At 38.6% G+C, this 14,968-nt stretch overlaps 1 protein-coding gene across 1 annotated transcript in view; it reads right to left on the reverse strand.

Annotated features, from left to right (window-relative positions):
• EXOC1L (exocyst complex component 1 like) overlaps nt 1–12,489 on the reverse strand; it is a 28,887-nt gene extending 16,398 nt beyond the window's left edge. Inside the window, exon 1 of the mRNA XM_077477462.1 lies at nt 11,918–12,489. Coding sequence (XP_077333588.1) covers nt 11,918–12,038 — 121 coding nt within the window. The 5' untranslated portion in view covers nt 12,039–12,489. The remainder of the gene's footprint in view (nt 1–11,917) is intronic.
• Nucleotides 12,490–14,968: the final 2,479 nt, after the last annotated feature.

The following is a 14,968-nucleotide window of genomic DNA, read 5'->3' on the forward strand; positions in this document are numbered from 1 at the left end:
AGACAGTGTTGTAGGTGAAAAAAACAAAGGTGCTGTTTATTTATACTATATGCAGTGTTAATATAACAGCAAAACAAAAAGAAACATGAAAATAAATCCTGTTCAGCTTGACCGCTTACTACACACGTAGATTCCCCATCTAACAACTAGGTGCAGCCTTGTGCTGCCTCAGTCCCTATTTCCCTGTTTTAGCCGTTTGCCACACAGGTGTTCACTCACCGCACATGGACAGTTACCATATTCCCCAGTCTACACAAACAGAGAACTGGTTCCAGGGTGGAGCATCTCCCTAAGCACCCTGAGGTTTTTTTATAGAGGTCTTAATGAGCCCACTTACTTCAGCTGGGCTCATTAACTCTTCCCCTGCAGGACTCCCAGCACTCCCCCTAGTGGTATAAGTCAGCATAAAGCCTGAATCTAGGGCATACATATTTTTGGATGCAACATTGGATGCAACCAGGTGATTTTACCTGCCTGCTGACACAAAAAAAAATTATATATATATATATATATATATATATATATATATATTGTAGAGGGTCAGCCTGGGGCAGGGTTAAGAGGGGGTTAATCGAAGAAGGCAGGTACTTCCCCTTCAGACCTGCTTATTATCAGGTGTGCTGAAAGTGTCAGTGGGGAGCTGTTTGAGTAGGAGAGAGAGAGAGACACAGCAGCACGCTGTGTGGAAATGTCCATTGCAGAATGGTGTACCTGCTGGGTGAGCTTAAACCACAAAAAGACTGTAGCTCTGTTTCAAGCCATGAACTGTTACCTCTAAGCCTGTGAGCTGATGAACTTTGAGCTGTACCTGTGTGCACATCCGTATGATAAGACAAGTCTGTCTGGTCTTATGCTTTTTTTTTCTGTTTTGCTGAATAAAAGGCACTTTTATTTTACTGGACTGCCTCTGAGTCAGCTCTTTACCCCTCTGATCCCCTACAATATATATATATATATATATATATATATATATATATATATATATATATATATATCCCATGTAGACTCTAGAAGTTTCACACAGACTAAAAAATATATACTGATTTAGGTTACTTTTTGTACCAATGAAATGTAACAAAATAAATTTTGTCCTGAATTTATAAAGAAAGATTATTTATTTGCAAATTCTTTTGACTGAAACAATTAAAAACTGATTTTTTTAAAATATTTTCAGTATTCTTTCATTTATATAGCAAAAAATTTAAATCCCAGTGCTGATTAAATGCCACCAAAAGAAAGCTCTATCTGTCATAAAAAAAATGTGCTAAAAAATGTAACACTGGGTACAGTGTTGCGTGACTAAGTAATTAGCAATCAAAATGTGACAGTGGTGAAATCTGAAAATTGGTCTGGGCAGGAAGGGAGTGAAAGTGTTCGGTATCGGAATATATCCACATTGAGATCAACTTTATAAACAGAATTGAAAAGTCAAAAAGCAAAGAGGAAAACTACTTTATACTATATAAAGCAAATCATGTAGATGATGTGCCTGTAGAAATGAATGCACTGTAGTTAAACCATGTAAGCCCACAAACCACCTTCAATGCTAATTTATTTTTGGTCACGGAATTTGCATGCCCTTTTGAACTTGTGGATTTCCTCAAATTGCTCTGGCTTCCAATCCAAAACTTATCTGAATGTTTAGTGTTTTTTGGCATAATTAACCTAATGTCATACAAATAGTCCATGGTATGAAAACTAAATGAATATGAAGGCTAATTTTACAATTGTTGCATTAGCTTAGAGAACACTTCTTTCTCTATTGCACAAGGGAGCACTTTGCTAGAATGTACAATATTATACATTCAAACATCTTCATCCGTTGCAAGAATGGAATGGTCCCAACTAACTTAGCATTTCCTGTCACAGTATTTTGATCATAGCATTTCCTGTCACAGCATTTTGATCGTAGCATTTCTGTCATAGTTTTTCGTTCGCATCATTTCCTGTCGTAGCATTTTGTCCATAGCATTTCCTGACGTAGCATTACATTCGTAGTATTTTCTGTCCTGTTGTAGCATGTCATGTCAGAGCATTTACAGATCCATATGGGCTGAGGTTTCGTTTTTAATTGATTGTCGTCCCACAATCTTCTCGCCCGTATGCCCGATTGCATTTCAAATATCCATCGAGATTCGGATTTGCTAAGAGAAATAACTTTACTGCTTCCTCTCTGTACCCTTGATGAAGTCATGTGTGTTGTGACGCAACTAGTCGGGAGGATCTTGGTGACGTCACTTTCGGTTACGGCCGTGACCGGAAGTCTTTTCATTTGTTTGACACTTTTTTTGCTGTCTGGCCTGCTGTTGCCATTTTTATTGTAAAGGAGTTTTTAGATTTTTTTTTAATAAATTACTTTTAAACCTTTAAACCTACTACACTATGGAGAGCCTTCTTTTTTATCTTTCATCTTGCGGATTGGGAGAAACTATTTTCTAGGAAAGGACCTTGGAGACCGGAGAAAAAGTTACAGCGATATCTTGGACCTTGTGGGGAAAGCTTCAAAAACAGACTGGTCGTTTATTATTGCCTCATCTATAGGAATGGGAGAAAACTTTCTTCTAGGAAAAGACTGTGGAGACCGGACAAAAGCTGCAGTGATCCCTTGAAAGCTGTGAGGAAAGCTTCAACAACAGACTGGTTGTTCACTGTTGCCCCATTAGACCAGTTAGGGTCTATCTATAAGGTGAGAGGCTAGGGGGAGGATTTCAGAAAGACGTGTTTACCATCTTACATCTTTAATTTGGACTCTTTCACCTGTCCTTATCCTCCTTATCTACTCTTATTTATATTTTTCACTTTGGAACTGATCATCTCTCGGAGTCATCTGATTTTTTTTTTGGATGCTGATTACTCCTGGGAAACTATTTACTTTTAGTTTAGTTTTATGTGATACACTTTACTGGATTTCATTGCATTATTGCTCAGATATATATTATGGGATGCACCTTTTAGGACTTTGAACACTTTTATGAGTTTATATTTGCCATGAGCATTTGTCATTAGGTTCACATTCATCCACTGTTGGTCTTGTCATTTCTGCACCTACATCCTCATATTTGTCAGGTACGAAGTGGTGTTGTTTCATGAGCTGTTTGTCTGTTCTTATTTTCTCTAGTTTGTGTTTCCTCAGATCAGGGCATGTTGCGCGTTTCAGAAGCAACGGATTCACAATCATCTCTCCAACGCCGCATGGGGGTTCAGTGCACGGTAGCACCCCATCTTTAAGGGGTCGGACCATACCAAACTCATAGCTGAGTTTTATCGCTGGGGTAACCCTTTTCTGGCCTCAGCTAGGGGGGCAGTACTCTTAAGGTTATTTCCAACTCCGTCCCAACCTCTTCCATCCATCAGCACTGAGCATGTTTCCATGCATGATTCTTTAACTCAGATTCATGCGGTAGTTAATATGCTCATAACGTCAATGACAGCATGGAAGGGATTATAGCCCGCTAGAACTGAGGTGTCAGCTGCATCCTCGGCTCCTGCTCTTCTCAGAACACCTGCAGTTGATGTTGGGATTTTCTTTACAGTGGCAGCTCCTTCACCTTTAGAGGGTCACCTTCAGTGTCCCCGACCCTTTCCATCTCTGCCTATATCAGGTAGGGCATTCTGGTAGGCAAGATGTTAACCAGGCCTCACTTCCAATAGCATCTCGGGACATTCCAGAGATCAAAGCTTTGCTTGCAGGGAGGTCTTGGTGGTGCTCAAAACAAGGATCCCAGGCGTAGCTACAAACTTGGCGTGGCGGAATTCATTCTGGCATTTGGTAGTTTTTGTCTGTTCTGTCAGCCGTGATAGGATGGTAGAGCTAGATCCATACTTATATTAGGTGGTGGACTTGGTGCACAAGCACGGCGGGTTCATTTTCCACGTTTACCATCGGGACAGGGAATCCCCTGTGTGTACCAAATGGAAGTCATCAGCCCGACTTGGATTTTCAGTAGGCTTTCACACAGGCCTCATCTCTCTCCGGTCAGTCTTTTGGATGGAGTTACTGGGCTTCAGTTGTCAATCATGCTTCTAGTTGCTGTAGGCCAGAAGTTTCCAAGGGGTTTGTGATTTGTCTGGTTCTTCCTCCACCTTTCTGCATGGAGGGTCAGACCTATTGGGGGTGGTCAGTTTCAACCAATATCGGTCGTTTTGTGCTTTGACTGCGTCTCTTTCATCTACATATTACTCCTGGCCTCAATTCCTCATTCCCTCGGTAGAACGTTCGTTGGAGTATTCATCGGGGACTGGCTGTCCAGCACATTCTACAGTTAGGCAGGGGTTCTTGGCTATCCAAGCTGATATTACAATGCATTCAAACTACTTCCTATCAGTCCTGCCCTCTGGTAAGTTTGTGCATACTTTGGCATTGTTTGTTATTGGCCCAATATTGGCAGCAACTGTATTTTTTTTAAGATGGTTGGCCACAGCCTATTAAGATATATCGGGCCCTTTATCGTGTTCTTCATGCAGGTGGACATGGCCAGGCCTGTCTTTCAAGTTTCAATTCCTGGGTCAGTTTCATCACTAGGTATTACAATGGCGCAGCCAGAGATGCTCGACTTAAAATCAAGTTGAACTGGGGGGAAAGCCGGTTCCTCCTTGTGCACTGTTGGTCATGGATCAGGCACATCCTGGTCACAGGTGATCGATCTGGCCATGGTTCTTTATCCAGAATATTCCGAGGGCTTCTTCCAAGGGTTGGAAGGTTTCGTAGGTTCATGCCTCTGGCTTTCGCTGCATATTGCCTCTGCGATTTGGCCTCATTTGCCAACGCTATCAAGTATCTATCACGTGAGCAGCATTTCAGGCCCCTACAAACTCTGGACAATCTGTCCATTTTTGCAGCTCACCCTCTCTAAGCCATGTTAAGGGGTATTCAGAAAAGTCAGGGATATTCTCTTTTGGCACGGCTACCGGTTACCGGCCACGTTTTTGTGGTGTTTAAGACTTCCTGTCTCCTACCCTTGGCACAGATCCCTGTTAGTGTTTTAGGTAGTTCCCTTTTACTACTCTTACAACTTCCTGGATTAAAGTATATGACCTTCTCTGCAATTATTCCTCTGGTCAACCCTTTTTCTTCCTTTCCCCATGCATCCTCTCACTACAAACAGTTCGTTCTCATGTCCAGGTTTACTTGCCAAATTCACAAAGTTGTCACAAAATGATATATTGCTCAAACATGCCATGGGCATATGTGAAATTATACCCCAAAGTACATCCTGCTGCTTTTCCTGAGTAAGGGGATACAACATGTGTAGGACTTTTTGGGAGCCCAGCCGTGTACAGGACATTAAAAACCAAGTACGCCTTCAGGCTTTCTATTGGCGTAAAATGGTGATTTCACTCCTCACTACCTATCACAGTTATGGAGGCCCTGAAATGTCCAGATAACAACCCCCCCCCCCCATGACCCCATTTTGGAAAATAGACACCTCAAGGTATTTGCTAAGAGGCATGGTGATTATTTGATTATTTTGCAGCTCTCATTTGTTTTAGAAAATGAACAAAGAAAAGGACATTTTTTTTTTAATTTTAAAAACTTTGTGTCAAAAAATTAGATCTGAATACTCAACATACCTCTCAGCAAATAGCTTGGGGTGTCTACTTTCCAAAATGGGGTAATTTGGGGGGGGGGGGGTTGTGCTATCTGGGCATTTCATGGCCCTCCGAAACTGTGATAGGTAGTGTGGAGTGAAATCAGGAATTTACACCCTTAGAAAGCGTAAAGGCGGTGCTTGGTTTTCGGGGTCCTGTACATAGCTAGACTGCCAAAAAGTCCCACACATGTGGTATCCCTGTACTCATGAGAAGCAGCAGAATGTATTTTGGGGTGCAATTTTATATATTCCCATGGCATGTTTGAGCAATATATCATTTAGTAACAACTTTGTGAAAAAAAAAATGTATTGTAATATTCTCGAAAATTGTGCCAAAATATAAAATTTTCTATGGACTCAACATGACTCTCAGCAAATATTTTGGGGTGTCTACTTTTCAAAATGGGGTCATGGGGGGGGGGGTTGTGCTATCTGGGCATTTCATGGCCTCCGAAACTGTGATAGGGAGGAGTGAAATCAAAAATTTACACCCTTGGAAAGCCAGCTTTGTGTACATTTTTTTTTTGTAATATTTCAATCACTTGTGACAAAAAATAAAATATTTAATGTGCTTATCAAGCCTTTCAGTAAATACCTTGGTGTGTCTACTTTCCAAAATAGGGTAATTTGGGGGAGGGGGGGGGGGAGTTTTGTACTGTCCTACCATTTTAGCGCCTCAAGAAATAAGATAGGCAGTCAAAATAAAAGCTGCGTAAATTACGAAATGTGCCCTAGTTTGTAGACATTATACCTTTTGTGCAAACCAGTAAATATACGCTTATTGAATTTTTTTTACCTGATACATGTGTTTGAATGCTTTCTGGCCTAAATGTTTGACAAAAATTTAGTTTATTGTATTTTTTTTATAGCAAAAGTTAGAATTTTTTTTTTCTTCAAAATTTGGGGTGTTCATTTATATAGCAAGATATAAAAACCACAGAGGTGTTCAAATACCGCCTAAAGAAAGCTCTATTTGTGAGAAAAAAATTTAGTTTGGGTACAGCATTGCATGACCGTGCAATTACCAGTTAAAGCATTGCAGTGCCAATTTGTAAAAAGTGCTCTGGTCAGGAAGGGGATACAACCTTCCGGGGCTGAAGTAGTTAAAGCAGAACTATGGCCTCCCATTAAGAAAAAAAATGTGCTGTAGCACCTAATTATAAGTTCATCTGCATTTACAATTGTTTCTTTACCTACACAAATAACTGTCAAGACTACCAATGAAGTGTGCCTAATGCAGCTTCTTGGTATGTCAACAATGAAGCACTCCTCCTGAATTTAAAACAGAGTTGCTCTGAATTGAGGAGTGGATGCAAAAGTGTTGCAGGAGGTGTGGCTATCAGCTTTGTCACTGCTGATTCACAAGCTTGTAATTGTCAATCAACACCTGATCACACCTCTTCCTGCCCATTGCTTTTGGAATTAATAGCATTGCCCCTGTTGCCAAAAATTATGAATTGCAGTGTCTACAAGGAATAGAGTATGTGAGACACAAATTATATGGCTTTGTCAGGGAAGGTAAAGGAAGTTTTTTGTTTACTTTACGAGACTTGTCATATAGTATCTAAACTTTTTGTGTTTGAACTGTTTTACATCATTTTACGTCATTCTTTAACCCTGTCCCTTAACCCAACCCTTAAAATGAATCCTTAGCAAGTAACTTCTCCCAAAAAGTGTAGGTCTTCTTTTTCACCTCCTCCTCCCTCCTCTACTACCTTTGGACACATTTTTATTGGTGGGGGAAGCAGGAGCCTGGTTTTAAAAGGCAATCTGAATGGAAGCTGCCCCCCCCCACCTTTGCCTGCAGCCATCTGGGACACATCATAGGTCCCAAAAGGCTGCAGGACCATTCTTAAAGCACAGTGTAGGTCCTGCATGCACAGTGGGAAGCCAACTGTGAAGCCACAAGGAATCACAGCCGACTTTTCACACTAAACATGCTGACGCTGGGGACACGGAGACTGCAGAAGAACCAGCCCAGTGAGTAAATGTCCTTTTATTAAAAAATTGCAGCTATAGTATGTGTAGCTGCTGACTTAAATTTTTTTAGGGGTGGGGGGACTGAAGATCCTCTTTAACATGTAACATGGCCATAGGATCAAAAATCCTCTCCTAACCTTAAAAAACAAGTTTGGCAATCACAAATAACAAATAATTATAGCCACCTATCTATCTGTATCACCAGTCACCGGCTGCAGCAGGGCCCCCACCTTCTCTATACCAAGAATTTGTGATCAAAGACCACTGATTGTTCAGTTCTCAGTAAATAGTCTGCAGAGAGGTGGTGACTGTAAGTCACCACTTCTCTGCTCTGCTCCTCCAATGATCACTGAGTGCTGGGCTGTGGAGGGGGCAGGTGCGGTTTAATGAGAGGCTGAGCCAGTCCAGGCATGTGGGTGGATCCCGACTGTAAAATCAGGATCGATCCAGAGCCGGGACCGGCTCAGTGACGTCAACCGACAGCAGGTTTTTGGCTAAATATAGGTCACAGGAGTGCAGAACTAAGTGCACTCCTGTGACCCATAGGAGAAGTATAGCCAAAAGAGCTTTGGCCATACTTCTTTAGAGTATAACTAAATACTTTTTTTATTTTACATGCAGAGAATAGTGCCATTTGTGTTCCATTCAAAAATGTGTCTTCTTTTCCTTTCCTGTAAATACAACAGAAATCTCTCCAAAGTGCAGTAAACCACCTCTTAGACAATTGTCACTAGAACAAGTGCCCCATTGGAAAATCTCCCCTCTATTTCTGCTGTGGTGACTGGTGACAATTCAAAATGTCAGATTTTCTTCACTTTTAGTCCTTGTGACCATGATCACCACAACCAATAGAAAGAATGAATCACCAAACAGGCACAGAAATAAGCCCTCACCTCTCTGCCCAAAAAGATATACTTTAATCTATCCCCACAGATCACCTGTGCAATTAGTGAACATTAGTAGAAGCTCCTCATCTTTAACTTAAGTTTACCAGGTTAGTTTGGTTCTCGAGGTTATGTTTTCCTCTTTTCCATAAATTAAATTTTTTCATAAATTTCAAAGACCAATTCATTCTTTATTTTGTTTTTATCTTACATCTTTTGGTCTATAAAACTACAACTTCAGGTTTACATTTGAGACCTAGTATAGCTTTTACTTTGTCAAAAATTTCCAGCTCACTTGTTAAATTTTTCTTTCAAGATGTAATTTGTTGCAAAAGTTTATAGGTGGCACATCAATATTCAAGGCTTTTACAATGGTCAGTCAAGATTGTACTGGATATACCTGTGGGTATAGAGCAAAGAGTAACACAATGACAACCACTACAAACAACAAGTATAACTGGAGCTCCATATCTCATAAAAGATACCATAAGAGAGTGTTATTAAAAGACAGTGTCTTTCCGATTTCACTAATTTTATACACACCACACCCCAGGCTGCACTTTACCTCACTCTTATGCATTTAAAAATGAGTTTCTTCTTAAAATTTGTCATATTTACTGTGGTCATGAAAATGTATTAATTTTTTTTTTTTTTAATTGTGCATTATATGACTATATGGTAAACAAAAGCAATGGCTGTTTTCGCAGACTAGACTACAAATAATAATTAGTATGTTAACTTATATGTAATGTAAAATAGATGACATTTTTAGTTCAGCAGGGATAGTGGCATTCACTTGGCATTAGCAGGTTAATGATCTTAGGGTTGTAAATACAGAGATCTTACCATGTCAGCATTCCTACAGACATATAATAAGTTATTATTATTATAACGGATTTATATAGTGCCAACAGTTTATGCAGCACTTTACTACATAATGCAGATAGTGCAATTACAATTACATTTAATACGGTAGGAATCAGAGGGTCCTGCTCATTAGAGCTTACAATCTAAGTTGGTATGTTAACCAATTTCCTGGCTTCTATAGAAAAATATAAATACATATTTTGGTACTGATCTTTTAATCCTGACTTAGATAATGTGTTATGCGTTCTTCAACTCTACTTGAGAAACCCTTACTGAATTCATTCTTGGCATACAAGAATTCATTTATTGGAACTTGCAGTGAAAACTGGATTCATATTATTATCTTATATTTATGTTATGATGATTTATAATTATGTGAACTAAAAGGAAAATACTTAAAGTGTAACTAAAAGCAAACTTTTTTTAGTTTTGAGTACAGCTGTCAGGTTTTATTGCTGTCTGTACCCCCGTTAGGGAGATTCACTCTTTCTTTTGTCCCATGTACCTTCATCATGGAAAGTGAAAATTAAAAAATCACAAATTTTAGGTTGACATTGGAACATTCATAGAAGGGAAATATACAGAACACTAGTTTCTGGTGACCCTGGTGACACACCGGGATTTCTTGTCTTTGGAAGAACATTTCCTCTCATTTCCTGTTTAGGCTATGGGACAGGAAGTGGAGGGAACACAGATGGAAAAAAGAAACAAACAAACAAAACTCGGACTCTATCCAAGTTAAAAAAAAGAACATTTTGCCTTTAGTTCCAATTTCAAATATATAAATATAAAAAAATCTGATTTTTACAAAGCTTGAAATCACTAGAAATATAAAGTTAAAAATATTAACATTATTTTGCTGTCTACATAAATAAAACTTTTTGTATTTTTTAAAATGCTTGTTGAGTTATGTGATCACAAATGTGACTTTAAATTTCTATTAAAAAATATCTGGAAATCACAAAAGTTTACAAAATAGACTGGGACTTCTTTATCTAAAACACTCTAATTACCTGTAGCTTGCGTTGAGGAGTCAGAACCAACTGCACCTACTACATACACAGTTTGAAATCTTCACTGCAGTGGTTATCTGCCTAGCAGTTGGCATTGACGTTGGTAAACACATTTGTGCCATACAAAGGATTCTATATTGTCTCAATGACTATAGGCAAATGCTATAGAGTCAGGTTTCACAGTGATTACATGGCACGTTACTGTGATCTCTCATCACAGTAACGTGCCAAAGACTGTTTATTAGGGATGACTGAAGAAAAAATAATTTCCTCACATTTTGGTGAAATGCAGTGGAGTCAATTGGGAAAGCAGAGTTGAATGATTTTGATGTTTTTTTCGGGGTTCAATTGGCTTTAAATAGCTCCTGGGGGATATCTAAGCTTCTTTCAACTAACTCAGACTTGCCACCTGTTCATGTGCCAAAGAGGAGTCCCTCATCATCCTATTTTTTTGTTTACTTTATTTCATGGAGAGAAAACACAACAAAGTAAATAAAATAATACATTAAAAGAAAATTAAGTGATGCTACATAAATAATGAAATACACAAAAACAATAGGAACAATTCAAAGAACTGTAAATGAAATCAAATAAACTTTGCCAAAAAACATAGCCTCTAAATAAAGAAAAAAAAAATAGTAGATATTTTTTTTCACACAAATTTCACCCAAGCAGCTTAAGAACAAGGGGTAAAATTGAAAAGTGAAATTCTGCAGACTGAGAAATCGGTAATTCTCTTTCATAATATTTTGCTTGTGCCTACTGTTTCAATCTTTCATGAACCCCAATGTATCTTTCAGGATAAAGTGTAGATGTTAATGTGCTGCAGCTTTTATGCTCACCAATACTATATTGAATATACACACATTAATAGCCATGCTTCCATGTAACATGGCTAACATGGATAACTAATCCCACCTCTTAAACAAGACTGGGTGGTCATGCCTATACTAGAGGGTGGCCGGTCTATAGAACAACAACCGTAAATATAACTAAGAAACTGTAGTGGTTTTCTACATTTAGCAAATACTTTTTTAATCTCTCATTAAACTTTTCCCCTGTCCCTGCTCTTTACACATTACCTCTACCTTGTTACTTAAATTTAGCATTGAGTTAAAATACCATTTCAAAACAGCCAATACTATTTTAAAAAATGACTGTGTTTTAGGGGCTTGAAATTAAAATCAACCAACTTAGCTTATTGAAACCTGCTAGGCTGATATAGCTGAATATAAAACTTCAGAACAATCTGATTAACAAGAGTAGGAAAAAAGATTTGAGTGATCTTTCGTCAGCTTTGCCTCTTCTCGTGGTAGCTCTCACAGTTTGTGAATTACACAGAAATAGGAAATATGTTCGACTGACGGAGTACTGTAAAGCATACATGTGCCATGGCACACAAATTGGAAGATGTTAGTGCACTAAACCTACTGCAAATTCTCACTGTTTTAGTCAACAGCATCAATATTCCACCTCTTTACACAACAATAGTAATACAATTGTAAAATAGAAATATTATCCTACATAAAAAAAATGGAATCATATATTACATGATGTACACTATTTATGAAATGTTCATTACCTGATGTGCACAAGTAAAACCTCTCCTTGTGTTTCGACCTTGTTTCAATGAACTCATATAAAGTGTGTCCTTGAGGCTTAAAAAGTTTCTTCTCCATGTCTTCCTTTAACAGTGACGACATGTCCACAATCTTTGTAGATGAATGTCATCCACATACAGATGGGAGATCTTCTGTGTGTCCTTTCTGCGAGTTACTTCTTAGGCCCTTAAGTAACAGATGAGCGCCTTATCCACCTCTGCAAGTCTTCGCAGCACAGCTCACACAAGACTTGTTATATCCTCCGTACTGATTTTCTGGAATCCCTGGAGCTCTAAGCGTTTGTACAGGTACTCATATTCTCACGTTAGAGATGCACAGCAGTAATGTTATTGTCATTTAAAGAGTTTTTGTAAATTTGAAAATGAAAGAAAAGAAAAGATGTTTAGGCTCGATTATAATAATCTGTTAACAGCTGTCCTGATGTATTGATTGAGCTCCTCTTCCATTAAGACTATTATTACAAGTAGCAAGTGAAGGCACGGCCTCTCTGTTCTAGTGCTGAACACTTAACGCTTCCCACAAGTCTATACCCATGGCGTTGCCTTAGAAAAAGGAGCCAGACAATTCCCAGTTCAAAACCACTTTCTAAAACCATGCAGCATCCCCCCTGCATTATCGCTAAGAGCTCCACTTCATGAAAAGAGAGCTGTATTCATTTATATTCGTCAGTGCCTTGTACAGGGGCCAAGAGTTATTTATTAAAAGTCACTCTCTTAATCAATTCACATTAACGGAGCACAAATCAGTGCACTTTTTCTTTATATGCCTAAATTTCACAACTGCTGCTATTTATCTTCCCTCATTGGTCTAGACTGATTTCCCAAAAATGGCCATACCAAAATGTAATGGCCATGTTTCTCCAGAGTTCTCTGGTCATCAAAGGTTACAGACTGTCATCTAATCAAGAAACATAGGAAACATTTTAAGAAGCATTTTTGACCAAATGTATAGCCCCTTTATTAAAAAATTTGAATATTTGTGAAATCTTTTTTTTTATAAGCTATATGTTATTATGTCAGCTGGAACTTAAAATAGGGCTTGCACGAGAGTGCCTGCTCTGTAACCAAATGGGCTGGATTGAAGGGTTCTTTGGGTGTCACAGATAAAGGGCTCAAAGGGGCCATTCCAACTGAGGTGATTTTTTTTAAAGTGTATGTCTACACACAACCTTTTTGAATTTGTATACAGAAGGAAAGGAATAGAATCCCTGTCAAGTTGATATTGCTTTTTGTGTACCTGAAGTATTCCCCAGAAACAATAGTGTGCATTCTGCTTTTTGTGTCCTACCTAAACAATTGAGTACTGAGCATGATACTTTTTAAATTAACATCCACATTTTCAGGGGAAACGTTCAGGGTGTTCCCCTACTTCAAAGTTCAAGCAGTACTAATCCATTATCTTTTCTGTCACATAGAATTATCATTTGTAGTTTTCCTTTCCTGAGTAGCTTTGAAGTTTCCTTTAAAAAAAAACAAAAAACATTAATTTCTTCCATAGTGTGGTCTGGTTGTGAGAAATGAAGTTTCCTGCTGATTAGTTTCTGTCAAGGTTGGGTGGTTGCTTGAAAGCCATCATTGGAGGTTGTAGGACTATTTCAGCCTTTCATCCTCTGATATAATTGCTTGCAAATCTTTGATTATCTATGGTAATACATATTTCAGCCATCAATTAAACTAAAAATGTACTATTCAAGCCAGAAAGTGAAGTTTTCTCATGGGGAACAACAATGATTTGGTAATGCCGCTTCCTATGTCACCTCCCCAGCCTCGGCTTGCTCATTGGACAATTATCAGCACCACTACTGCTGTCCAATTGGTAGGGAAGTGATCCAGGGAGTGATCTTACTGGCTGTGTAGTGTAGCAGATGTGTATAAATCTGAATACAAATACATTGGCAGGTAAAACAGTAAAAACATTGATATTTTAGCTGTGGATTTATTTGCCTGGATTTCCACTTTAAGTGTAACATTTGCACCATAAACTATCTTTTTGTTTAATATTTACAAAGACATAAATATTCTATGTTGTTATACTAGTTCTGGTTTATTAAACACGTTTTTCTGGGAAGTAGCACTTTATGAGTGTGGAGTTATTTACGATACTGTCCCACAGCTTAGCTAAGTAAAGCTTTCTCCATTAATACATGCTGCTAGTGTATATTTAATGGACCATGATAATATTCATTAAGCACAAGAGCGTGTATTTCTCTCACATCCCATTACTAAACTATATTTATATATAATGGTCCTGTTGTATTCTTAGTAGAGGTGCGCAGTAAAGACGTCTATGGAGCCAAGCCACTTTGTAAGACACATCGCTTTCTGTGATCAGTTGTGTCTGCCAGACATAAAACACTTTTATTTTCCTACTTTTCCTGCCAAAAGTGTAGATGATGGTCATAAGTAGAGATATGTGAACAATATTAGGTCCCTTCCACCCTGATCAACCTCTGATTGGCACGAGCAAGAGCCAAAATCAATTTTACAAAGAAAAATTCGCTACTTACTGCTGATCTCGCCTAAAAGTGGCTTTAATTGGCTTTAAAGAAGCTCTGTTACCAACTTTAAAATGTTTTATGGAAAAGCACAAAATCCTTACTATCAGTGTTTTCTAGTCACGTGCCACGTGCTTTTCAACTTGCTAGAGATATTGAACACTTCAGGAAGAGTCAGTTCTCCAGATGTCCTCACTTGTACCATGTCATAGACCTCTACTCTGCTGGGAGTGTCTAATTACTGTTTGTTCAAGCCCAACTCCAGTGACCCTCCTTATATAACCTTTTATGTAGCTGCTGGGGGAGGAGTAAAGTAGAATAGTTTAAAGTGTCACTCATAGCTGCAAGTCTGCTAGAGCTGCTGACATCACATCCAAGATGACTACACCTGCAAACCTTTGGATCTATAAATAAACAGAAAATGGTGTAAGGCGATTTTAAGTCACAAGTAGCACCGGAAGCAGCAATATATAAGCTATGGCAGTTTGACAGATGGGCAATGAGTAGTTAGGAGAGC

Source organism: Lithobates pipiens, unplaced genomic scaffold, assembly GCF_037356315.1.
Source record: "Lithobates pipiens isolate NorthernLeopardFrog02 unplaced genomic scaffold, aLitPip1_a1.2 Scaffold_13, whole genome shotgun sequence".
Taxonomy (NCBI): Eukaryota; Metazoa; Chordata; class Amphibia; order Anura; family Ranidae; genus Lithobates; species Lithobates pipiens.